The sequence below is a fragment of the Tachyglossus aculeatus genome, chromosome X1, assembly GCF_015852505.1.
Source record: "Tachyglossus aculeatus isolate mTacAcu1 chromosome X1, mTacAcu1.pri, whole genome shotgun sequence".
NCBI classification, from domain to species: Eukaryota; Metazoa; Chordata; class Mammalia; order Monotremata; family Tachyglossidae; genus Tachyglossus; species Tachyglossus aculeatus.
Window position 1 is genome coordinate 66,046,884 of NC_052101.1, and position 25,787 is coordinate 66,072,670.

Genomic DNA, 25,787 nt, shown 5'->3' on the forward strand with positions numbered 1-25,787 from the left:
GCTTACTGTGTGCAGAGCACTGTACTAAGCGCTTGGGAAGTACAAGTTGGTAACATATAGAGACAGTTCCTACCCAACAATGGGCTCACAGTCTAGAAGGGGGAGACAGAGAACAAAACCAAACATATTAACAAAATAAAATAAATACAATAGATAAGTACAAGTAAAATAGAGTAATAAATATGTACAAACATATATACATATATACAGGTGCTGTGGGGAAGGGAAGGAGGTAAGACGGGGGATGGAGAGGGGGACGAGGGGGAGAGGAAGGAGGGGGCTCAGTCTGGGAAGGCCTCCTGGAGGAGGTGAGCTCTCAGTAGGGCCTTGAAGGAAGGAAGAGAGCTAGCCTGGCGGATGGGCAGAGGGAGGGCATTCCAGGCCCGGGGGATGACATGGGCCGGGGGTCGACGGTGGAACAGGCGAGAACGAGGCACGGTGAGGAGATTAGCGGCAGAGGAGCGGAGGGTGTGGGCTGGGCTGTAGAAGGAGAGAAGGAAGGTGAGGTAGGAGGGGGCGAGGTGATGGAGAGCCTTGAAGCCGAGGGTAAGGAGTTTCTGCCTGATGCGCAGATTGATTGGTAGCCACTGGAGATTTTTGAGGAGGGGAGTAACATGCCCAGAGTGTTTCTGGACAAAGACAATCTGGGCAGCACCATTGAAGTGGGGAGAGACACGAGGATGGGAGATCAGAGAGAAGGCTGATGCAGTAGTCCAGACGGGATAGGATGAGAGCTTGAACAAGCAGGGTAGCGGTTTGGATGGAGAGGAAAGGGCGGATCTTGGCAATGTTGCGGAGTAGAGACCGGCAGGTTTTGGTGACGGCTTGGATGTGAGGGGTGAATGAGAGAGCGGAGTCGAGGATGACACCAAGGTTGCGGTCTTGTGAGACGGGAAGGATGGTAGTGCCGTCAACAGTGATGGGGATGTCAGGGAGAGGGCAGGGTTTGGGAGGGAAGACAAGGAGTTCAGTCTTGGACATGTTGAGTTATAGGTGGCGGGCAGACATCCAGATGGAGATGTCCTGAAGGCAGGAGGAGATGTGAGCCTGGAGGGAGGGGGAGAGAGCAGGGGAAGAGATGTAGATCTGGGTGTCATCAGCGTAGAGATGATAGTTGAAGCTGTGGGAGCGAATGAGGTCACCAAGTGAGTGAGTGTAGACCAAGAACAGAAGAGGACCAAGAACTGAACCTTGGAGAACCCCCACAGTAAGGGGATGGGAGGGGGAAGAGGAGCCTGCAAAAGAGACTGAGAATGAACGACTGGAGAGATAAGAGGAGAACCAGGAGAGGACGGAGTCTGTGAAGCCAAGGTTGGATAGCGTGTTGAGGAGAAGGGGGTGGTCCACAGTGTCGAAGGCAGCTGAGAGGTCGAGGAGGATTAGGATAGAGTATGAGCCGTTGGATTTGGCAAGCAGGAGGTCATTGGTGCCCTTTGAGAGGGCAGTTTCCGTGGAATGTAGGGAATGGAAGCCAGACTGGAGGGGGTTGAGAAGAGAGTTGGTGTTGAGGAATTCGAGGCAGCGTGTGTAGACAACTCGTTCAAGGAGTTTGGAAAGGAATGGTAGGAGGGAGATGGGGAGATAACTAGAAGGTGAGGTGGGGTCAAGAGAGGGTTTTTTTAGGATGGGAGAGACATGGGCATGTTTGAAGGCAAAGGGGAAGGAACCAGTGGAGAGTGAGTGGTTGAAGATGGAAGTTAAGGAGGGCAGAAGGGACGGAGCGAGAGATTTCATGAGATGAGAGGGAATGGGGTCAGAAGCACAGGTGGCCAGAGTAGCACCTGAGAGGAGGGAGGAGAGCTCCTCTGAGGATACTGCTGGGAAGGATGGGAGAGTAGCAGAGAGTGTTGAGAGCTGGGGGGTTGGAGAAGGTGGGGGAGTGACTTTGGGGAGGTCGGACCTGATGGATTTAATTTTATTAATGAAGTAGGAGGCCAGATCGTTGGGGGTGAGGGAAGGAGGAGGGGGAGGAACCGGGGGCCTGAGAAGGGAATTGACTGTATGGAAGAGCTGACGGGGATGATGGGCATGGGTGTCAATAAGGGAGGAGAAATAGTTTTGTCTGGCAGAGGAGAGGGCTGAGTTAAGGCAGGAAAGGATAAACTTGAAGTGAACTAGGTTGGCATGGTGTTTAGACTTTCGCCAGCAGCATTCGGCAGCTCGAGCATAAGAGCAAAGGAGGCGGACAGTGGCAGTGATCCAGGGCTGGGGGTTAGTGGTACGAGAGCGGTGAAGGGAAAGGGGAGCGAGTGAGTCTAGCTGAGTAGAAAGGGTAGAGTTGAGAGCAGTAATCTGATCATCAAGACTGGGTAGAGAGGAGAGGGAGGTGAGGTGGGGTGTGAGGCGCTCAGAAAGAAGGATGGGGTGAAGAGAGCGGAGATCTCTGTGAGGGAGTAATACGGATTTACAGGGGAAAGGAGTGTGAGTGAGGAGGCAGGTGAGAAGATTATGATCAGAGACAGGGATTTCTGAGTTGGTGAGGGTGGACACAGTACAGTGGTAGGAGATGATGAGGTCGAGGGTATGACCAAGTTGGTGAGTGGGTGAGGTGGGGTGGAGCAAGAGGTTGGCAGCGTCAAGGAGAGATAGAAGGCGGGCGGCAGAAGAGTCATCAGGGATATCCATGTGGATGTTGAAGTTTCCGAGGATCAGGGTGGGCATGGAAAAGGAGAGAAGGAAGGTGAGGAAGGGGTCAAAATCGTTAAAGAAGTTGGAGGTGGGGCCGGGGGGGGGCGGTAGATGACGGCTACAAGAATCTGGAGGGGGTGGTAGAGGCGAATAATGTGGGCTTCAAAGGAAGGGAAGGAAAGGGAAGGGAGAGGAGGGATAGTGCGAAAGCAACATTGGGGGGCGAGAAGGAAACCGACACCTCCTCCTTTTCCGGTGAGTCTGGGGGAGTGGGAGAAGAAGAGGCCTCCATTGGAGAGAGCAGCAGAAGCGACCGTGTCATCCAGAGGCAACCGTGTTTCAGTTAGGGCGAGGAGGAGTAGAGAGCTGGAAAGGAATAGGTCCAGGATGAAAGGGATCTTACTTAAAACGGAGCGGGGGTTCCAGAGGCCACACTTGGCATCAGCTGTCGAGGGTGGGGAGGGAGGGGGAAGGGTGCGAGGGGTGGGGAGGGTTTGGATTGGGATGAGTTGGTGGGGGCCTGGGCGGGGAGAGTGGGAAGGGGGGTGGCGATGGGAAAGGAGAACTGGGATGGGGTGGGGGTGGGGAGGAGGAGAGGGAGGGGGCTGGGAGGGAGAAGTGGAGGATTGGTGCTGGTACAGAGGGATCCTTGTTAGGGGGTGAGGGGGAGTGGTTTTGGTGGGGGAGAGGGAGGGAAAAAGCTGGGTGGGAGAGGGGAAGGGGAAGGTGAGGAATGGGAATGGCAGTTGGGAGCAAGGGAATTGAAAGTTCATGGTGAGGTCAGCAGGGCAAGTGACAGTACAGCGGGAGTACAATTGAGATAATGATATATAATAATAATATAATAATAATAATTATTATAGTTATTTCCTAGCAGTCAACAACATCATCCCAAAGAGCCAAGGACAGTAGGCCAAGGGAAGAGAAGGTGAGCAGTTTCCAGGCCTGTCTCTGCTCTCCACCTCTCCTTTGCCCAGATCCCAGCGCATTTACCGTTGCCCGCTCTTCTAGTTCGAATACTTGCTCCTCTGTCCCGTGCACCCTTCTCCAAGGTGGATCCCTGCTCTAATGCCCACAGGTGGGGTGTCTAATCAATCAATGGCATTTGTTGAGCATTTGCTGCATGTGGAGCTCTGTACTAAGCACTTGAGTAAAGGTCAGTACAACAGAGTTAGCAGACATGATTCTAGCCCTCAAGGAGCTGACAATCTATTGGGGGAGATAGCCATGAAAATACATTACAGATTGGGGAAGCAGCAGAGGATAGGGATATATACATAAGTGCTGCAGGGCTGAGTATACCAAGTGCTTAAGGGGTACAGACCCAAGTGCATAGGCAACATAGAAAGGAGGGCACACTGGGTGGGGAAGTGAGAGGTTAGTCAGGAAAGGCTTCTTGGAGGAGATGTGATTCTTGTAGGGCTATGAAGATGGGGAAAGTGGCGGTCTGTCAGATATCAAGAGGGAGGGAGTTCCAGTCCGGAGAGAGGACACAGACAAGACTGAAGCACAGGGTGCAGGTTAGTGTTAGACGAATAAAGAGTGAGGGCTAGAATGTAGTAGAAGAGGAGCAAGGTAGGAAGGAGAGGGCTGACTGAGTGCCCTAAAGCCGATGGTAAGGCGTTTCTGTTAAATGCAGAGGCAGATGGGCACCAATAGGAGGATTTTAAGTAGGAGGGAGGGAGGGAGGGAGAGAGAGAGAGAAAAAGAGAGAGGGAGAGAGGAGGGGGGGAGGGAGAGGGAGTGTGTGTGTGTGTGTGTGCTTGTTTTAGAAAAATGATACAGGCATCAGAGTGAAGTATGGAGAACCTGGAGGCAGGGTGGGCAGCTAGGAGGCTGATTCAGTAGTAAGCAGTATGATTTGGGGGTGAGCTAGAGAAGATGATATGATAGTCAAGATCAGTATGTTTGAAATTAGTAAAAAGGTGCATATTCACCAGAACCCTTTTAACTTGGAACACAAGTGCTTGAAGACTAGTTTGGATGGAGAGACATGGCAGACTCTAGAGATGCTGTGAAGGTAGAATTAACAGGATTGGGGGACTGACTTTGTGAGTTGAAAGACAGATGAATCCAAGATAATGCCAAGGTCACAGGCTTGTGAGAGAGGGATTATAGTGGTGGATTTTTTTGGAGGGGTTTACGGTATATGTTAAGCACTTACTAGTGCCAGGCACTGTGCTAAGCACTGAGGTAGATACAAGCTAATCATGTTGGACACAGTCCCTATAATAATATCCGACATGGGGGCCACCATCTTAATCTCCATTTTACTGATGAGGTAACTGAGGCCCAGAGAAGTGAAGTGACTTGCCCAAGGTCACGCAGCAGACAAGTGGTGGAATTGGGACTAGAACTCAAGTCCTTCTGACTCCCAGAACTTTGCTCTATTCCCTAGGCCAGGACAGGGTTTGGGTGAAAAGATGAGAAATTCTGTTTTGGTCAGGTTAAATTTGATGCATTGGTGGGACATCCAAATAGAGATGCTCGAATACAGGAGGCAAGGCGAAACTGCAAAAAAGGATGGAGGTCTATTTGGGAATCATCTACAGAGAGGTGGTAGCTGAAGCCGTGGATACGAATGAGTTCTCCAAGGGAGTGGGTGTAGATGGAGAATAGAAAGGTACACAGAACTGAGCCCCAAAGAACACACACAAGGGGTGTGAGGCAGAGCAAGGGCCTGAGAAATACCCACCTCCTGCCAAACTCCAAGACCACTAGATCTCACTTCAGAACAAGGGAAGGCTTCAGAAAACCTTTTGCCGTCCTGAGTCGGAAAGGGAGGGGCCAAGAGTACTCTGCCTTTCATGGACTAGAAATAGATTCAGTCTCACTCACTTCTAAGTCTTACAAGTCTACTGTGTTTGCCACTTATTAATAAGTGGTATGATTTGGGGGTGAGCTAGAGAAGATGCTATGAAAGGCATGGTTGGTATGTTTGAAATTGATAAAAAGGTGCATTTTCACAACCCTTTTGACTTGGAACACTACTTCAAGTCAGAATGATATACAGGCCCTCCCTGGGACCTGAACAGCCACCAATATATAAAATCCAGAGATGCATCCTGTACTAATTGCTGACAAAACCCACCCCTGCTGTTAAATGAATACCCTCCCTGCTACCTTCTCCATTTGCACTGGCCCGTTTCTGCTCTCCCTCTATTCTGAGCAGTTTTCCTCCTCACAACTTAGTTTCTCCATCTCCTATATCGCCCCGGCCTTCCTCCCATTTTTTTTTTCCAAACCAGCTACACACGGTGCCCTGCTCACACCATCCACTGCCCCTGCCGGCATCAGAGGTGAAAAGAGAAACGCAAGAAGCGGGGAGGCAGTCGGGTCAAATTCCTTGAAGCAAGGGGAAGGGGCCGGGATCCGGTGCACACAGTTGGGAAACTGGCAGCATTTTCCTGATCCTCCACCTAACTCCTGCCACCCTCTCGCTGGCACAAGTGGAGGTGTTTGGCTTGAGCCGGGCCCCAAATCTGTTGCCGGTTTATAAATGGACAAAAAGTACCAGGGGATAAATGGGAGCTGGGGAAACGGTGTGGGGTGCCCAGGGACCGGGAAAGTCCTTAGGATTAGTGGAGACGAAAGGCTGAGGGGCGGGGGACAATGAGAAACAACTCCAGTGCAATTTTTACTAACCTGGAGGGCTTGCTCAATATGTCAGGGCAGGTGCTGGAATGGAAATTAACTCATTCAATCTAAGTCTCGGAAACAACGTGCCCCAGAATACAGCCATTCACAACAGTGTCACATTTTTGAAGAACTCATAATAGACATATCTGGAGGTACAGCTGTAATATATTCTTCAAGGGCAATGTGCTCAGGCTCTGGAAATATGGTTTCCACCTCTCAACTCCCCTCTCACCAACGGCAGATGGTACACTTTGCAGTTGGTCAAAAGGATGATGCTATATGGGTAGGGTCCAACCATCCCTGGTATAGGTCATCCAAACCATCACTATTAAAGGCAGGAGCCAGTCAATATCTGTAAAACACCTACAATTACCACTTTTTAAATGACAATTTGGGATCTTTTGATCTACTGAAAAGTCTTCAAAACACACCAATTATGGTAAATATCACCAGTGGTCTGGGGGTGGGGAGGTTGGGGGGAACGTGAGGTGGTCACTGGGTACAGCGCATGTTAGATGCAGAGTAATCTCAGCAAGATACGCCCACACTGAGCCTGCATTAGTCCAGGGCACACAATCTGGCTATTTGTGGAACTGCTCAAGGAGCAGGTTCCCACATACTAGCATCAAAACAAAAATCTCTCAAGGAAAGCGTTCCCACATACTAGCAACAAAAGGGGAGGCCTTACCCGACTAAGTCTTCATTTCATCTTCTCCCATTCCCTTCTAGGTCTCCCTTGCCCCCTTTACTCAGCCCTCCCTCAGCTCCAAAGCACTTGCACTCAGGTCCATAATTTATCTACACCAACGTCCATCTCCCCATCTAGAGTGTAAGCTCATTGTGGGCAGAGAACGTGTCTATGAATTCTGTTATAATGTACTCTCACAAGTGCTTAGTACAGTGTTCTGCACACAGTTAGCCCTCAAATATATCACTGACTGATTGATTGAGGAATCATTACTGTTTAACATCATCAGGAGAGGATTTTCCTTGGAGATTCCTGGAGGGATTTCCTTTTAGAAGAGATTACCTGAGAAGAGTTGTTTCCACATACGAGCAGGAAAAGAACAGAGGAACCTGATCACCCTAAAGGAATCTGTTGGACTAGGAACTAAGGGGAGGAGTCTGGGAAGCATTTGGGGGTTTGGATTTCTCAGGTGATGACAAGCATAAGCCTCTGCTATAAAGTTGTGGGTTGACCAGCTGCTAAAAAGTTGTGGGTCGACCAGATGATGCTGGGTGGTGGACCTTGGCATATGGGGGACAGTGGGTCCTATTAATAAAGAGGATCTGTCGCAAGCCACGATCCTGGTTTGTGGTCCCCTTTTGTCAGAGTTACGTGGCCGGACAATCCTGGTACCCGACCGGGTCAGTGGTAACATTAAACACAATCAGTCTCTTTTTTCTTCTCTTCGATGTTTTGCATATACCCACGTAAAGATCGTGAACAACAATACCTCCGAGTGTGTACAGGCTATATGAATAATGTCAGTTATTGTGACTTTAATAAAGTGCATTTGTTTGCTGAACAGCTGTTGGCTTCACTGTTCTTTAATCAGAAAAATCTAGCCAGAAAAATGTAGCTGTTATGCTAATGGAATGTGACCTTCAGATTGGACAGCGATTACATCATGCCTTCAACTGGTGCATTAGAAATCTGTTTTCATAATACACCACCTAGGCAAATGGTCAAAATGTTAACTTTCCCAAACGAGTCATATTTAACCTTGAAATTAAGATGATCCTCATTCAAAGTGTTTCAAAATACTTTCCCATACTGTTTAATAAAATGAAAGGCGAGTGCTTAGTGCTCTAATGGCAGTACAATCCCAACCCTCACCAATTCTGAAATTTCTCTATCTGATCACAATCTCCTCACCTGCCTTCTCTCCCACACACCCACTCCTTACAAGTTTGTTCTTCAATTTTCTAAAGCCATCATGGCCCACTTGGTCTCCAGATCGGGTTGGACACAGTCCCTGTCCCACATGGGGCTCACAGTCTCAATTCCCATTTTACAGATGAGGTAACTGAAGCACAGAGAAGTTAAGTGACTTACCCAAGGTCACACAGCAGGCAAGTGGCAGAGCCGGGATTAGAACCCATGACCTTCTGACACCCAGGCCCGTCCTCTATCTACTAGGCCATGCTGCCCCTTCTGTTTTCTACCTGCAACCACTCCCTTGGATAACTCATTTGCTCCCACAGCTTCAATTACTACCTTTACGTAGTTGATTCCCAAATCAATCTCTCCAGTTCTGACGGCTCTCCGTTTCTGCAGTCTCATTTCCTCCTGCCTTTAGGACACCTCCAGTTGGATATCCCAGCGACACCTCAACCTTAACATTCGGCTTCAAGGCTCTCCATCACCTCGCCCCCTCCTACCTCTCCTCCCTTCTCTCCTCCTACAGCCCAGCCTGCACCCTCCGCTCCTCTGCCGCTAATCTCCTCACCGTGCCTCGTTCTCGCCTGTCCCGCCGTCAGCCCCCGGCCCACGTCATCCCCCTGGCCTGGAATGCCCTCCCTCCCCACATCCGCCAAGCTAGCTCTCTTCCTCCCTTCAAGGCCCTACTGAGAGCTCACCTCCTCCAGGAGGCCTCCCCAGACTGAGCCCCCTCCTTCCTCTCCCCCTCCCCCCACTCTCCATCCCCCCACCTTACCTCCTTCCCTTCCCCACAGCACCTGTATATATGTTTGCACATATTTATTACTCTGTTTATTTATTTTACTTGTACATATTTATTCTATTTATTTTATTTTAATATGTTTTATTTTGTTCTCTGTCTCCCCCTTCTAGACTGTGAGCCCACTGTTGGGTAGGGACCGTCTTTATATGTTGCCAACTTGTACTTCCCAAGCGCTTAGTACAGTGCTCTGCACACAGTAAGCACTCAATAAATACGATTGATTGATTGATTGATCTTTCCACCCAAACCTGGTCTTCCCCTTTTCTTTCTCATCCCTAAACACGACTATTCTCCCTGTCTCACAAGCCTATACATAACTTTGGCTTTATTCAACTCATCTCTCTCATTCAATCCACATAATCATTCTGCCACTAAATGCTATCAGTTCTACCTTCCTAACATTACTAAAAAAAAAAAAAACCCTTTCCTCTCCATCCAAACTGCTACTATGCTGATCCAAGCACTTATCCCCCCGGACTACTGCATCAGCTCCTCGCTGACCTCCCTGCCTCCTGTCTCTCCCCACTCCCGTCCTCACTTTACTCTGCTGTCCAAGTCATTTTTCTAAAAAAAACATTTAGGCCACATCTCCCCACTCCTCAAAAACCTCCAGCAGTTGCCCATCTATCTCCACATCAAATAGAAACTCCTTACCATTGCCTTTAAAGCACTCAATCAGCTCGGCCTTCTCCTACCTCACCTTGCTAATTTCCTTCTGTAAATCAGCCTCCTCACTTCACTCCTCTAACACCAACCTACTTACTGCACCTCATTCTCGTCCGTCTTGCCACCAACCCCTTGCCCACATCCTCCTTCCCACTTCATATCCGACAAACCAGCACACTCCCCTCCTTCAGAGTCTTATTAAAATCCTATCTCCCCTAGAGGTCTTCCCCAACTAAGCCCTCATTTCACCTACTCTTCTCCCTTCTGCGTCATTTATGTACTTGAGGCTGTACCCTTTTAGCACTTTGATATTCACTCCACCCTCTCTGCCCAGCACTTATTTATAGATCCATAATTCATTTTCATGTCTGTCTCCTCCTCTAAAATGTCAGCTTCTTAGGAGTATGGAACATGTCTCTCAACTCTATTGTACTGTACTCTCCCAAGTGCTTAGTACAGTACTCTGCACACATTAAGTGCTCAGTAAATCCCATTGGTAAGTCGACTGATTAATTTTAGCTTTTTAGGAGCTCTAGACTGCAAGCTTGTTGTGGGCAGGGAACATGTCTACCAACTCTGTTCTATAGTACTCTGTACACATTACACACTCAATAGATACTACTGATGATGACTCCTATCACTGCTCCCCTCTTTGTAAATTCCTTATCAAATCACTTGACAACACATTTAACAGTTCGTGATACAAGTGAACCTCAAAACAAAGAATGGCAAGGAATAAATCCCACTTGAGAACTCTAGTGGGGCAAAGTCTGGGTCCTCCCACTGCTGCAAGAGGGTCCATACAGTCCACATTGAGGGGCACAGATTCCAGCGGTGGTAGGGGCAAAGAGCCCGCTGGCTATGCAGAGTTAAGAAACAAAGGTCTAAACATGGCAGCAGACTGGAGGGCTGGCAAGAATCCAGGCCAACTTTTACAAGTCATCAATTCTTGCCCTTCAGTTTGTGGTTTGGGAATAAATCTCTACTAAATGACAAGGTATTACCATAACACCCTAATTACACCTTCCAACCCCATATTCAGTCTGTCACCAAATCCTGTGGGTTCTTTCACAAAATCTCCAGAATCTGCCTCATCCTCTCCATCTACCCGGCCAGCATCTGATTGAAGCACCTGTCAACATTTTGACTGGTGGACCATTCCTCTCCACATCAAGCAGAAACTTCTGATTATTGCCTTCAAGGTACTCCGTCGGCTCTCTCTCCCCTACTTATCCTTCCTCCCTCTCCTCCACTAAACCTCAGCACATATGGTTTCTTCTTCTGAAGCCTACCTAACTACTGCGCCTTGTTCTCATTACTCTTGGGACCAACCCCTTGCTCATACCCTCCCTCCTGTCTAGAACTCCCTCCCCCATCACAGCCAGCAGACCACTGCTTTCCCCATCTTCAAAGCCTTTCTAATATTATTACTACTGCTACCTCTACTAATAATAATGGTGGGGTTTTTAAGGGCTTACTACGCATCAAGCATTGTACTAAGCACTGTGGTAGATACAATACAATCAGATTAGACACAATATCTGTCCCACATGGGCTCACAGTCTAACCGGGGAGGGAAACAGGCATTTAATCACCATTTTACAGATGAGAAAACCGAGACAATGAGCAGTTGCCTTAGGCAGTTGACTTGCCTAAGATCACCCAACAGGCAAGTGGCAGAGTCAGGATTCAAATCCAGATCCTCTACAGTGTAAGCTCCTTGTGGGCAGGGATCATGTCTACTACCTCTACTGTCTTGAGTGCTCAATAAATACCACTGGCCGAATGACAGGTGTCCTTTCTCAGGCCCTTGCTCCTTTCACTAAGCTATGCTGCTTCTTAAAAATCACATCGTCTCCAGGTAGCCTTCCCTGATTAGTCTCTCACCTCCCCAACCTCTATCCTCCTCTACTGCCATTTCAGCACTACCATATCACCAAAAAACTTGAGTACTCACCCCTCCATACCCTAGTGCACTTACATATATGACTTGTTTGTTTTGTTTTGTTTTACAGTACCTGTTAAGTGCTTCCTGGGGAAGCAGCATGGCCTAGTGGATAGAGTATGGGCCTGGGAGTCAGAAGGTCATGGGTTCCAATCCCGGCTCTGCCGCTTGTCTGTTGTGTGGTCTTAGGCAAGTTGCTTCACTTCTCTGTTACCTCATCTGTAAAATGGGGACTAAGACTATGAGTCCTATGTGGGACAGGGACTGTGTCCAACCTGATTTGCTTGTATCCACCCCAGCGCTTAGTACAGTGCCTGGCACATAGTAAGTGCTTAACAAATACCATTATTATTACTATGTGTCAAACTGTTCTAAGCACTGGGGTAGGTACAAGTTCATTAGGTTGGACACAGTCCCTGTTCCACATGGAGACCTCATAGTCTTAAGTAGGAGGGAGAACAGGTATTAAATCCCCATTTTACAGTTGAGGAAACTGAGGCACAGATAAGTGACTTGCCCAAGGTCACACAGCAAGCAACTGGCAGAGCCGGGATTAGAATGCAGGTCCTCTGACTCCCGGGCCCGTGCTCCTTCCACTAGGCCAAGATGCTTAAACTCTTTTGCTTCCCCTTCCCTGTAACTTCCTTTAGTATCATTCTCATTCTTTCTTACTCTCTTGTTCTCTCCCAAGCATTTAGGACAGTGTGCCACAATCAACCGTATTCTTCAGGTGATTACAGTGTGCAGAGGATTGGACTAAGTGCTTAGGAAAGAATACAAGAAAGTTGGAAGACAGCCCCTGTCCACAAGGAGATTACCGTCTGCACACCATAACCACTCAGTAAACAGCAGTAATTGATTGAATGACAAGCCAGGTGAATGCTTGGCATGTTTTCAGCTAGCCAGCTAACGTTGACTATGTCAGGCAAATTTGAAAGCCTTCGCCAAATGTTCTGAATGCTTTCTGCACTGGCTTCTACATTGGACACTGTTAAGCAACAGTCTAAGGGGGGAGAGAAATAGGCATTAAATCCCCATTTTACAGATGAGAAAACTGTCCCCTAACAGAGACCACCAATCTTTATATCCCTTCATTTCTCCCAAGCCATTTTGCCTCACTTGGTCTTCCTCCCAAACTCTTTTTTCTTTAAAGACAAATCCACGCTAACCACCCAGTTCTCTCCACTAATCTCAACTCCCTCACTCAATCTCACACCATCGACCCACAACCCAGGATCACCTCCATAATACACAGTCTCCACTCCTGTACTCAATCAGTGGTATTTATTGAGCGTTTACTGTGTGCAGCGCACTGTACTAAGTGCTTGAAGCTGCAGAGCGCTGCTGGTGGAAATCCAGGCATGAGGCTGACTTCTACTACTTCAAATTCACCCTCACCACAACTCTGCCCTCTCTTCCCCTGAGCAATATTGCTTCTCCTCCCTCATCCATTCCCATGCCTATTACACCACATCAACTATTCAAGACCTTGACCTCCCTCCTGAAGTCCTCCAGTACCTCCACCTTCCCTCTCTTCTTGCCCCTGAGGTCCCGGACACCTATTTTTATTTTATTTTTTTACAAAATTGAAACCATCAAGGATTAGCTTCCTGGAGTTTCCTCCTCAACTCCCTCCCACTCCTACACTCTCTCATCCTTCCCAGACAGTTCTCACTTTCAGAATTTACTCCCTACCTGTGCCTATACATCCCCTCTCACTTTCTAAGAACATTTGTTCCCACTTCTGACTAACTTCAACCACACACTCTCTAATGGTTCCTTCCCCTCTGCCTTCAAACATGTTCATGTCTCCCCTATATGAAAAAAGCCTTCTCTAGATGCCATTGCAGCCTCAAGCTATTGCCCCACCACCCAGGAATCAATTCTGTTAAAACCGCTCAAGTGGGTTGTAAACACATGCTGTCTCTACTCTTTCCTCCAACTTCCTTCTTGACCAACCACAATCTGATTGCTGCCCCAATCAATCAGTGAGTACTTACTCTGTGCAAAGCACTGTACTAAGTTCCACTGAGACTGCCTTCCCCCTTTATATCCAACAATTACTCTCCCCACCTTCAAAGCTTCACTGAAGGCACATCTCCTTCAAGAGGCCTTCTCCAACTAAGCCTTCATTTCCTCTTCTCCCATTCCCTTCTGCACTGCGCTTGTACTTGGATTTGCACCCTTTATTCACCCCTCCCTCAGCCCCACAGAACCAACATACATATCCAAAATTTATTTATTTCTGTTAATGTCTGTCTCCTCCTCTAGACTGTAGGCTCCTGGTGGGCAGGGAATGTCTCTGTTACATTGTTATATTGTACTCTTCCAAGTGCATAGTACGGTTCTCTGCACAGAGTAAGTGCTCCATAAATATGACTGATTGCACTCTCCAAGGTCACCAATGACTTTTTATTTGTCAAATGTAATGTACTCTACTATACCCTAATCCTCCTTGGGTGAGAAGGGATGGGGTAAGAGGCACAGGTAAGAGAAGTTGATTTTTAAAGTAGGTGGCACATCTCCTCTTGAAAGACATGTCTCCCCACTCTTCCATAATGGGGCAGTGGTGACCAAGTCCTCTTCACATTAAGCAAAAACTCCTGAGCACTGGCTTTAAGGCACTCCATCAGCTCTCTCTTCCTCTTTCTTAGCTTCTCCCACTACACCTCAGCTCACACTGCTTTTTTAATGATACTTATTTAGCGCTTACTATGTGCCTGTATTCACTCAATCGTATTTATTGAGTGCTTACTGTGTGCAGTGCTATTAGCTAAGAGCTGGTGAAGGTACAAACTAATAAGGTTGGACACTAATAAGGTTGGACACAATCTCTGTCCTACATGGGGCTCACAGTCTAAGTAGGAGAGAGTAGGATTTAATCCTCATTTTACAAATGAGATAATTGAGGCGCAGAGAAGGGAAGCGACTTGCCCAAGGACACACAGCAGACAAGTGGCAGAGCCAGAATTAGAATGCAGATCCTCTGACTCCCAGGCTCTTGCTTTTCCACTAGGTGCCTCATTCTTGCATCTGTCACTGCTCACCTCTTGCTCAAAGCTATCTCCCTGCCCTGCCTGGAACTCCCTCCTGCTTCAACTCTGCCAGAACACAGCTCTCTCCATCTTCAAACCCCTTCTGAAATCTCACTTCTGCCAGATTAATTTTCTCCTCCTCCCAATTACCATCTCAACACTTGAGCACTCCCTCTACCACCCACATCACTTCTGGACATATTACTGACAGGAAGACTCATTTCCCTGATAGGGCTTGTCTTTCTAGTATTTTTAATGTTTCTGATCAATCAATCGTATTTATTGAGTGCTTACTGTGTGCACAGCACTGTATTAAGCGCTTGGGAAGTACAAGTTGGCAACATACAGAGACAGTCCCTACCCAACAGTCAGCTCACAGTCTAGAAATATAACTGCATTTTTTGCTTTCTATTAATTTCTCATACTTTTCCATCAAAATTCATGGGTGGGGGTGGAGAAGAGACATGAGATAGACTACACTGTGAAACTATTACTGGATTTGTATCAACTACAAAAAACCAAACCAATCAATGGCATTTATGGGGCACCTACTGTGACTGACACTGCCAACATCACCCATACTCCCCTGATTCCCCTTAGGTGGTTCTCCATTTCATGAGATCAATCAACAGTATTTATAAACCACACAGCACAGAACTAAGAGCTTAGGTAAATACAATATAACAGAGTAGAGATACCACACAACTGTAATTTAGGTCCAGCCAAATTTCGTTTGTGGATGGGGCACTATCAACACCTTTTTCTTTCCTACTTCTATCTGTAAGCTCTTACTATGTGCCAAGCATCATACTAAGCGTGGGGGTAGATACAAGCTAATCAGGTTGGACAGTCCCTGTCCCACATGGAGTTCACGGTCAATCCCCATTTTGCAGATGAGGTAACGGATGTACAGATAAATTAAGAGACCTGCCCAAGGTCACACAGAAGACAAGCAGCAGTACCGGCATTAGAACCCAGGTCCTTCCAACTCCCAGGCCCATGCTCTACCCAGTTGGCCATGCTGTTTCTCTATGAGCAAGTGGGCAGAGAAAGGAAAGGAAATACAACTTAAATCAGTCATTTTAGCTACAGCTAACAACCCTGGAGGAAGAAAGGTGGAAAGTAGTGTTTAAAATTAGTTCTTTGGAAAATTCATGTAATTTATTTACCCACAACCTGATTTATTCCTTTCCTAAAATATTTGCTTACTGTACAATAGACAAATGCATTTTCAACACTGACATTAAATTGCTAATTTGTAGGGCTATCTTAAAATAATATGGAGAATTTTTCACTTCACTGAAATGTGAACCCATTATGCCCAATAAAAATACAGTATTCAATGAAAGACTTTAGAATAGATGAAAAGCTTACCTTTAAAGACTCCCAAACAGGAAACTGCACCAAGGAAAATGGAATCTGAAGAGAGAAAATAAAATCTGTCAAAAAACCAAAAGTAAGCTATGTCAAACAGTGCTTTGCACACAGTAAGCACTCAATAAATACGACTGATTGATTGTCATATGGATAGTAAATTGCAGTAAATGTCATAAGTCTTAGTACTTCACAATGGTAGAAATTTTTACTTAATTCCATTCAGGATATATATGGATATACTGTGTACATATACATATATATATATAATACTAGTAACTGCAGAATAAATTTGTACAGAGAATTTCTCAATTTCACTGGTAGCCAACAAACCTGTCCTAAAAATCACTTAAGCAGTAAACTTCCAGCATCATAACAGTAGCAAGTGCAGACGTTTTAAACTTTACAAGGTACGACTCGCCAGAATCATCCTTTTCTCAGAACCTCATAATGATCCTGACAAATATGGACTGAAATAAAGTGGCCTGGACTAGACAGGAAAATAGAAAACGATTCAATTATCTGATGGCAAAATCACTTCTTTCAGAAATTCTTCACAGACAACTTTAGTTGGCTCTCGATCATTATCAATGAGGGAACCTTGGATTGGGGGGGAAGACAGCAGAGTCCTCCTAGAGAGGTCCCCTTCCCTCTAAAATCCTTACAATTCCCCAGGGAGCTGGCCTACCAAGACATGTGAAAGGGAGCCTCGACCTGTCACCCTAGCAATTACGTACAACCATCTAAAATGTGGGGGTGAACTTCCTGCTAAATACATTAAAGGAACCTCAGGGTGTCCAATGCCAGACACATGCACACACAAGCCATTTCTTTGGCCATCACAGTGTTCTCTAACCAAAGTGGCTCACACTGTATGACAAACATCCCCTCACCTCCTAACAGCATTCTACCTGAGACATGCTGTGAAAGTATGTGCTTCAGCTGAACAGGGTATGTATGCCTAATTACTTCACCTATCCCCTTCCCCAGAATTGAGGAGTTGGAAAGACCCACTACTGCCATCAATCAATCAATTCAATCATATTTTATTATTATTATTATTATTATTATTATTATTATGGAATTTATTAAGCAGCGTGGCTCAGTGGAAAGAGCACGGGCTTTAGAGTCGGAGGTCATGGGTTTGAATCCCGGCTCCTTCACATGTCTGCTGTGTGACCTTGGTCAAGTCACTTAGCTTCTCTGAGCCTCAGTTACCTCATCTGTAAAATGGGGATTAAGACTGTGAGCCCCACGTGGGACAACCTGATCACTTTGTACCCCCCAGCGCTTAGAACAGTGCTTTGCACATAGTAAGCACTTAACAAATGCCAACAACATTATTATTATTATTATTATTATTATTATGCACTTACTATGTGCCAGGCACTGTACTAAGCACTGGGGTGGATACAAGCAAATCGGGTTGGACACGGTCCCTGTCCCGCATGGGGCTCACAGTTTCAATCCCTGTGGCACAGAGAAGTTAAGTGGCTTGCCCAAGGTTACACAGCAAACAAGATGCATATTTATTGAGGGCTTATTGTGTGCAGAGCACTGTACTAAGCACTTAGGAGAGTACAATATAACAAAGTTAGTAGACACATTCCCTACCCACAGTGAGCTTACAGTCTAGATGGCCATCATGCATGCTGGCATAGCTTCAGCAGAATTACAAGCAAAACAGGAAACAGTACACCCAGGCAAACAGAATAGATAAAATGTACATTATTCAATTGTATTTATTGAGCACTTACTGTGTGCAGAGCACTGTACTAAGCGATTGGGAAGCACAAGTTGGCAACATAACATTATTACATTATTACACTGTACATTATTACATGTGGTTGCTATGTGCTGACTTTATGCCTTGCCCTGTACTAAGTGCTGTACCAAGTAGCGACAAGTTAGACACAGTTCCTGTCCTACATGGGACTCCCAGTTGTGGGGGGTAGGAGAGGACATGCATTGAATCCCCATTTAACAAATGGGGAAAATGAGGCACAGAAGTGACTGTGCCTAATGTTACACATCAGGTAAGTAGCGGAGCTGGGATTAGAACCCAGACCCTCTGACTCCCAGGCCTGTGCTCTTTCCACTAGATGACACTGCTTCGTGCCAGAAATATTTTTAGTGGCTTAAATCCACTTTACATTAAAAATCTACTGAAGTTATTAAAATGTTCCCTGAACATCTCTTGCTCCTAAAGCAAAGAGCTAAGTATCATCTGGCTTATTTTGCTGCAACTAATGACTAATAAATGAGTCTCTCAGTTACACTGACAGACAAAACTAAGCTCGATGGACACCTGCCATGGAAAATTTGTTATCTATTCAGGCAGGAAACGGTAGTGAGAAGAAATCAATGTCACTGCCCTACACTGAGCTGACAAACTGCAATCTCCAAGGAAGTTTGTCATTTTGAACAATAAGCATAATCCCACTAGGGTGCTCGAAGCTCCGTGATAAAGGTCAAATGCAGTTTTAAGTTCTCGAGATCCTGAAATTCAAGAGCTGTGCTTGTATTTCTCTTTCGATTTTGGGTGACAAAAATGAAAGTACTTCACAGCAATAGACAATTAAATTTTATTTATGTTCCTCTGCTGTAACACCCAAAATCCACTCAGATGAACAAATTACATTAGTGGCACAAGAACTGCTCCCCAATTTCACAAGAGTGCTTGATCACAAATTGACTTTGTTCTAGCCTTATATGGAGGCTAGAAAAAAAAAAAGCCAAGCTCTAAAATTTGGGTCCTTTGTAAAACTGCAATTGCAATATAATCCTTCCCATTTATTCCAAATGGAAGCACTACTCAATGTAAATGAATAGGACATTGCAAAAAAAATTCAATGACCCCAAATATAAACAAAATCAATTGAGTGCTTACTGTGTGCAGAACACTGTACTAAGTGCAGAGCACTGTACTAAGCGCTTGAGTAGGGACAACATAATCAGGTCCCGCATGAGGCTCAGAGGTAAAGGAGGGACACAGGTATTGAATCCCCATTTTGCAGATGAGGGAACTGAGGCACATAGAAGTGAAGCAACTTACCCAAGGTCACACAGCAGACAAGTGGTAGAGCTGGGATTAGAACCCAGGTCCTTCTGTCTTCCAGACCTTGGCTCAATCCACTAGGCCATGCTGCTTCTTAGTGAGCTAAAGTTCTGAACATGCCACTGAAGAATCTCATTGACTAAATGCTCTCAGACTCATATGTGGCCACAGTCCACAGCAGACAACGGATATGGGAGAAATGCTAGGCACAGCCCGAATTCCTGGGGTCTTTTCTGATCCTGAGCACACCAATTTCATCCCCCTCCACCTCTGTCTCCCAAGCTTCTCTCACCCCCGCAAGTATTTTGAATCTTTTTTATTCAATGAGGTGTGCAGTGCCCCTCCTCCCCCCCCGCCCCCCACCGGCCCCAATCCTTGCATCACAAGCGTGGCCAGCAGGAGAGGCGAAGGAAGAGGCAACTGGGCTTCCCTCCTGGTAGTCAGACATCTGGCTCCAAGGCCTGCCTCCTTTCCTCAAGGGGGCAGGGAGGCAGATCCATTAGGGCGAGCTGCCTCACTACTCTCCATTTGACTCCAATCTCTATTCCATGGTGCTTGGGCTCTACCATCTCTGCAGTCACCAAGCTGGTTCCCTCTAATTGTAAGCTCATCTCTAGACTGTAAGCTTGTTGTGGGCAGGAAATGTGTCCGTTTATTGTTATATTGTAGGCAGTCAGTCAATTGTACTTATTGAGCATTTACTGTGTGCAAAGCAGTGTACAAAGTGCCTGGGAGAGTACAGAACAACAAACAATTTCTCTGCCCACAATGCGCTAACAGTCTAGAGCTAGTCTGTGCAGTCTACAGTCTTGTACTCTTCCAAGCGCTTAGTACCGTGCTCTGCACATTGTAAGCGCTCAATATATACAATTACCCGACTGCTTGGCCCCTGGACATCAACATACCACCCCCTCCCCCGGAGCTCCAGTTCCCTAATGCAGCCTCCAAATCTCTGCTCCCTTCCCTTCACCCTTCCTCCTGTGCAGAAATGAGGGGTTAATCATGCCCCATCTCTAGGGTGATCATGCTGGCTGCTGCTAGACCACAAAAGGAGGGGAGATCCTATCACTGTGTCTTCAGTATGACAAGGTGCTGCTGGTTTTTTTTTTTTAAATGAAGGGAGTCGCAGGACAGGTGAGGGAAGGTGCAAGTCAGTCTAGAGGGAATGGGTGGAATATTGCTCATATCAATACTGCTCTACCACTTGTCTGCTGTGACACCATGGGCAAGTCACTTAACTTCTCTGTGCCTCAGTTCCCTCACCTGAAAAATGGAGATTAAGACTGTGAGCCCCTCGTAGGACATGAACTGTGTCCAACCTGATTATCTTGTGCCTACCCCAGTGAAAGTGGTTCTACGAGATAGATAACTTTTCCTTCATTGGAAGTAAAGTGGACATATCAACCCTCTGCGGTGACTGGGTAAATACCCCGCCCACCTTTTTCCCCTTTGTCCTCCCTCCTCCTTTTTAAATCTTCCTATCTCTTCTCAGTCCCCACGGATGTTTATGAACTTGTTCCCCATTGACCCGTGGCCCTGGGGAGGCTGACCACTGGTTCCCTGAAGCTACCTCTCCCTTCCCCTGGGCCTTGGAATCTGCCTCCTCCATCCCCATGGTTCCTCCTCCAACCCCAAGAGTTGCCGCTCTTCTCCCCAGCCTGATCCTGCTATTTGAATTTTCCTCAAGGGGTTTCACAGGTGGGACAGCCCTTTCTCCAACAGCAGCCCCCCTCAGGACCCCAGAACTATGAGAATGGACACAGAGTGGCCAGGATAAACTACGGGGAAATGCTCTGGGATAATGATGGGTGGGAATTCAAAGAAAGGTGGGAGGAACAGGGGAAGACTCAGGAGGAGAGTGGAGCAGGAGACACCAGGTGGCCGAGAGGGATAGCATACCAGGCAGAGTCACCAAAGAGGGCCAGCATCCATCTTACCTCGGATGAAATACAGCCTTGTACGCAATAAAAGGACATATAAAAGAGGCTAGTACAAAATCGAAACCAAAGTCTTGTAAAGCCAAAACAGTGAAGTGGCGTTCATAACTCTTAATGTTTTAAATTTTCTCTATACAGGCAGTCCTTGTGCATAAAAGATAGATCCTAGAGAAAATACTTATTCCTACCAGAGTTTTTGAAGGCAGAACCTTGGTCTATCCAACATAAGGCTATAAAAGGTATAAAAATAAAACCATAACAATGGGAACTGTACATAAAACTGAAGAATCTTTTATTATTAACTGCCTCTGATTTCTTTCATTTGCCTTGGCAAATTACTTCCGGCCCCTCCAACCCATGTTTTGGAAACATTTTAATCCTCCTGAAAAATAAAACTCTCATTCTGTTCACTTTGCCATTAATGCAATCCATGAAATGAACCAGCGGGCTGAACCTCAAAATTTTCTCCAAAACAAGAAAAAATGAGCAAATGACTTACATTCATTGTTATTCCCTTTACAAAACAGGATAAATTACAAGTGTGGTGAATTAAGTCATAAAATGACAGGACCCAGATAAATTAGCTGCAGCCAAGAAATGGGGCCTGTGTCCTACATTAGAGACAAAAAGACTTTGAATTTTCAAAATGAAAATTCCTGTCAAGATGCTAGAATTCTTGCATACAGAAAGGAAACAGATGTTAATGTCTGAAATTTTCATGTGGTTTGATTCACTTCTAGGATACAAAAAGCGACTCTCTTGCCGGTCTTCTAGCAAGATGGCATTATCATGCATTATTCAGCTATTTTCCACCCCAAACTCCCTCTCCACCCTAGCTCAATCTTTTAACAATTTCGTGGCTTAGCAGTAAGAGCCCGGGCTTGGGAGTCAGGGGTCATGGGTTCTAATCCCGGCTCTGCCACTTGTCTGCTTTGTGACCCTGCGCAGGTCACTTTACTTCTCTGTGCCTCAGTTCCCTCATCTGTAAAACAGGGATTAAGACTGTGAGCCCCACATGGGACAACCTGATTACCTTGTATCTATCCCAGCACTTACAACAGTGCTTGGCACACAGTAAGCGCTTAACAAATACCATCATTATTATTACTATTATTAAAAGAAAAGAGAGCAGCAATAAAAAATTAGACTAATCAAAAAGGAACCCAAATTCCAACAAAACTCTGGAGAGCTAAACTTCTGGTGAAGAGGACAGGCTAGCAAAATAGTTCTATGGACTGGTAGCCTTTACACTTGTTTTGCAAGGCTGATTTATAGTTATCTTTGGGCCAGACATAGATTAGTAACAGCATTGGAGGAGAAACTAATGCAACGCCAGATGAAGAAAGACGGATTTCCTAAGAATAAATTAACAGGGAAACCCCCCAAATTCTGCCTGGCTCAAGAACTGCGCTCCTCTGGCCTAAATCCCTTGGTTGAAAAAAGAGCTAAGAAAAGCTGCTTTTGATGGAAAGCAGGGAAAGGGCCAGGAACAACACAAAGCCAGTGCTTTGAAAAAGTGTGACTTTTGATTGAAATTAAAAATTCAAAAAAACTTAAAACAACAAAGACAATAATAAAACCAGTAAGGACAACAGTACACAATGGCTAAAGGTATTCAGGCTTCTCCTCACTCCCAGCAGACCAATCTGTCCAACAGGGGAATCGGTGTAGTGAATTAGCAGAGCACCAGTCTAGAAGCCGGAGGACCCAGGTTCGAGTCCAAACTGTGCCTCTAACTGAGGGCGAGTCACTTAACTTCTTTGTACCTCAGTTACCCCACCTGTAAAATGAGGATAATACCTCCCTACCTCACAGGATTGTTGTGAGGGCTGAAATAAATTAATAAATGTGACAGCACTTTGGCAATAAAAGTGCTCTAGAAAAGGGAAGCAGTGTGGCCTAGTGGAAGGAGAATAGGCCCGGGAGCCACAGGACCTGGGTTCTAATCCTGGCTCCACTATATACCCTGCCATGTGACCTTGGGCAAGTCACTTAACTTCTCTATGCCTCAGTTCCCTCAGCTATAAAATGGGGATTGAATACCTGCTCTCCCTCCTACTTAGACGTGAGCCCCACACAGCACCTGATGATCTTGTATCTATCCCAGCGCTTAGTACAGTGATTGACACAATGCAAGCGCTTAAAAATACCAGAATTATTATTATTATCATTAACAGTCACAACTTACTGTATGTTCTAAAGGTTTGGTGTTTGGAAGGTATGCTGCAGCTGCTTCTCCTGCCAGTTCCCTCCAACTCCCCTTCTCCCCACCCCTGTGAGGACCTCAGAAGAGTTTGTGTGGTTGAGGGACTCTCCTCTGTATCTCTTCTGGAGGGGGAATTCAGTGCTCCCATGACACTGCCACTTCTCCATCTGCCTGGCAGGGTCTTCCAGGTGGCTATATTTTGGTTAAAAGTGTGTCCTAAGGGACCAGGGTCCAATAAGATTATCTTGTTCCAAGCCCTAGGGCTAGCACAGTGCTTGGCACAGGGTAAATGGTCAATAAATGCCACTTTCAAAAGCAACTAGACTCAATCATTTGTCATAGCAGAGCTCTAATCTGTAAGATGACTGATTCTATCTGGGTACTACCATAGGGATAAATTTATTTTGTGAAGAATGATTCACTCAATCAGAATTTCTTCAATCTCACCCTTGGTTGAAAGGTACTATACAAAACACAACACACAGCATTCCATGATTGCAAATCTTAGTGGGATCTTCTTCCACTTAAAAACATATTTTCTGAAAATCAGGAGAAAAGTATAGTATAAACCTCAAGATTTTTTCCCAAGGAATAAGCTACTAAACCTACTCATGACAGAACAGAAAATGTCTAGAAAGCAGAAATTTCTTAAAGGAGGTTCACAAAATTAAAAAATACTAGGGTGTTCATTAGGTTGGAAATATATACAATGATGAATAGATTCACTCAAATAACATAAGATTCTTCTCCTCAATCAATCAATCGTATTTATTGAGTGCTTACTGTGTGCAGAGCACTGTACTAAGCACTTGGGAAGTACAAGTTGGCAACATATAGAGACAGCCCCTACCCAACAGTGGGCTCACAGTCTAGAAGGGGGAGACAGAGAACAAAACCAAACATATTAACAAAATAAAATAAATAGAATAGATATGTACAAGTAAAATAAATAGTGTAATAAATATGTACAAACATATATACATATATACAGGTGCTGTGGGGAAGGGAAGGAGGTAAGACGGGGGGCATGGAGAGGGGGACAAGGGGGAGAGGAAGGAGGGGGCTCAGTCTGGAAAGGCCTCCTGGAGGAGATGAGAGCTCTCAGTAGGGCCTTGAAGGGAGGAAGACAGCTAGCTTGGCGGATGTTGGTAGGGAGGGCATTCCAGGCCAGGGGGATGACGTGGGCCGGGGGTCGACGGCGGGACAGGCGAGAACGAGGCACGGTGAGGAGATTAGCGGCAGAGGAGCGGAGGGTGCGGGCTGGGCTGTAGAAGGAGAGAAGGGAGGTGAGGTAGGAGGGGGCAAGGTGATGGAGAGCCTTGAAGCTGAGGGTGAGGAGTTTCTGCCTGATGCGCAGATTGATTGGTAGCCACCGAAGATTTTTGAGGAGGGGAGTAACATGCCCAGAGCGTTTCTGGACAAAGTATTTAGAGTCTCAGTATTTAGAGTCTAAAATGAAGCATATTTGAATATAAAAACATTTCAAGCAATTAACATAATGAGAACAGCTATACTACTATTTATACTCAAATAGAATTATAAAGAAAATTAAAATATTTAAAGAGAAAAGATGAATTTAGGCGCTGTAAATGAAGTATTGTTTAACAGGAAGCCTATATGGGTCAGATGGCAAACTTATTACAGCACCCCATCGTTTAAGGAAACAAGCTAACAATGAGCCATCTGAAAACATGCAAGCTGATCAGGAAATATACAAACCACAGCTAATCTCCTATTTATTGGTAGGCAGTGCTTTTGAGAAACACACAAGCACTAAGGTGAAGGCCTAAGAAGAAGTAAGGATGGAACAAGATTTCTGAGGAAAGTGGGCTGAAGCCCAATTAAAATGAAAGCCCTTATAAGGGAAATATTCACTCTTGAAATCTGCATGTAAAAAAAGACCTGTAATTATTATTTGTTTATTCAGAGGTATTTTAAGCACCAATCTTGCACATTATGCAATGACCAAAAGGCCTAGAAATGTAAGCCAATCACCATCAGAGCTTTTATCTTATATTTCACTTACAACCATGTAAGAACATGCCTGAGACGTGAACTTTATATGACAGACAAGTCCTCTGTTGAGTAGCGTATCTTAAACTTATTTTTTTAAATGGACATCTCACCAAAATTTTTCTAATGCAGAACTTTATAAAAACCTAGTACATACTCCATACCTATGAAACACTCTCTCTTCCTGTAGCCAAAAAAAAAAAAAAAAAAAAAAAAAAGAACCATGCCAAACTAACTCTCCACAAAGGGGAAACACTGCAGTTTTACAGCACCTGTATATATGTATATATGGTTGTACATATTTATTACTCTGTTTATTTATTTATTTATTTTACTTGTACATTTCTATCCTACTTATTTTATTTTGTTGGTATGTTTGGTTCTGTTCTCTGTCTCCCCCTTTTAGACTGTGAGCCCACTATCGGGTAGGGACTGTCTCTATGTGATGCCAATTTGTACTTTCCAAGCACTTAGTACAGTGCTCTGCACATAGTAAGCGCTCAATAAATACGATTGATTGATTGATTGATTGATTGATTGCAGTAGCATATATGGCTTAAGCACACTTCTTTAGAGTAATAATAACAACTACAATAATC

At 45.6% G+C, this 25,787-nt stretch overlaps 1 protein-coding gene across 1 annotated transcript in view; it reads right to left on the reverse strand.

Annotated features, from left to right (window-relative positions):
* SLC25A26 (solute carrier family 25 member 26) overlaps positions 1 to 25,787 on the reverse strand; it is a 158,456-nt gene that overhangs the window by 33,234 nt on the left and 99,435 nt on the right. Inside the window, exon 7 of the mRNA XM_038740172.1 lies at positions 15,975 to 16,019. Coding sequence (XP_038596100.1) covers positions 15,975 to 16,019 — 45 coding nt within the window. The remainder of the gene's footprint in view (positions 1 to 15,974; positions 16,020 to 25,787) is intronic.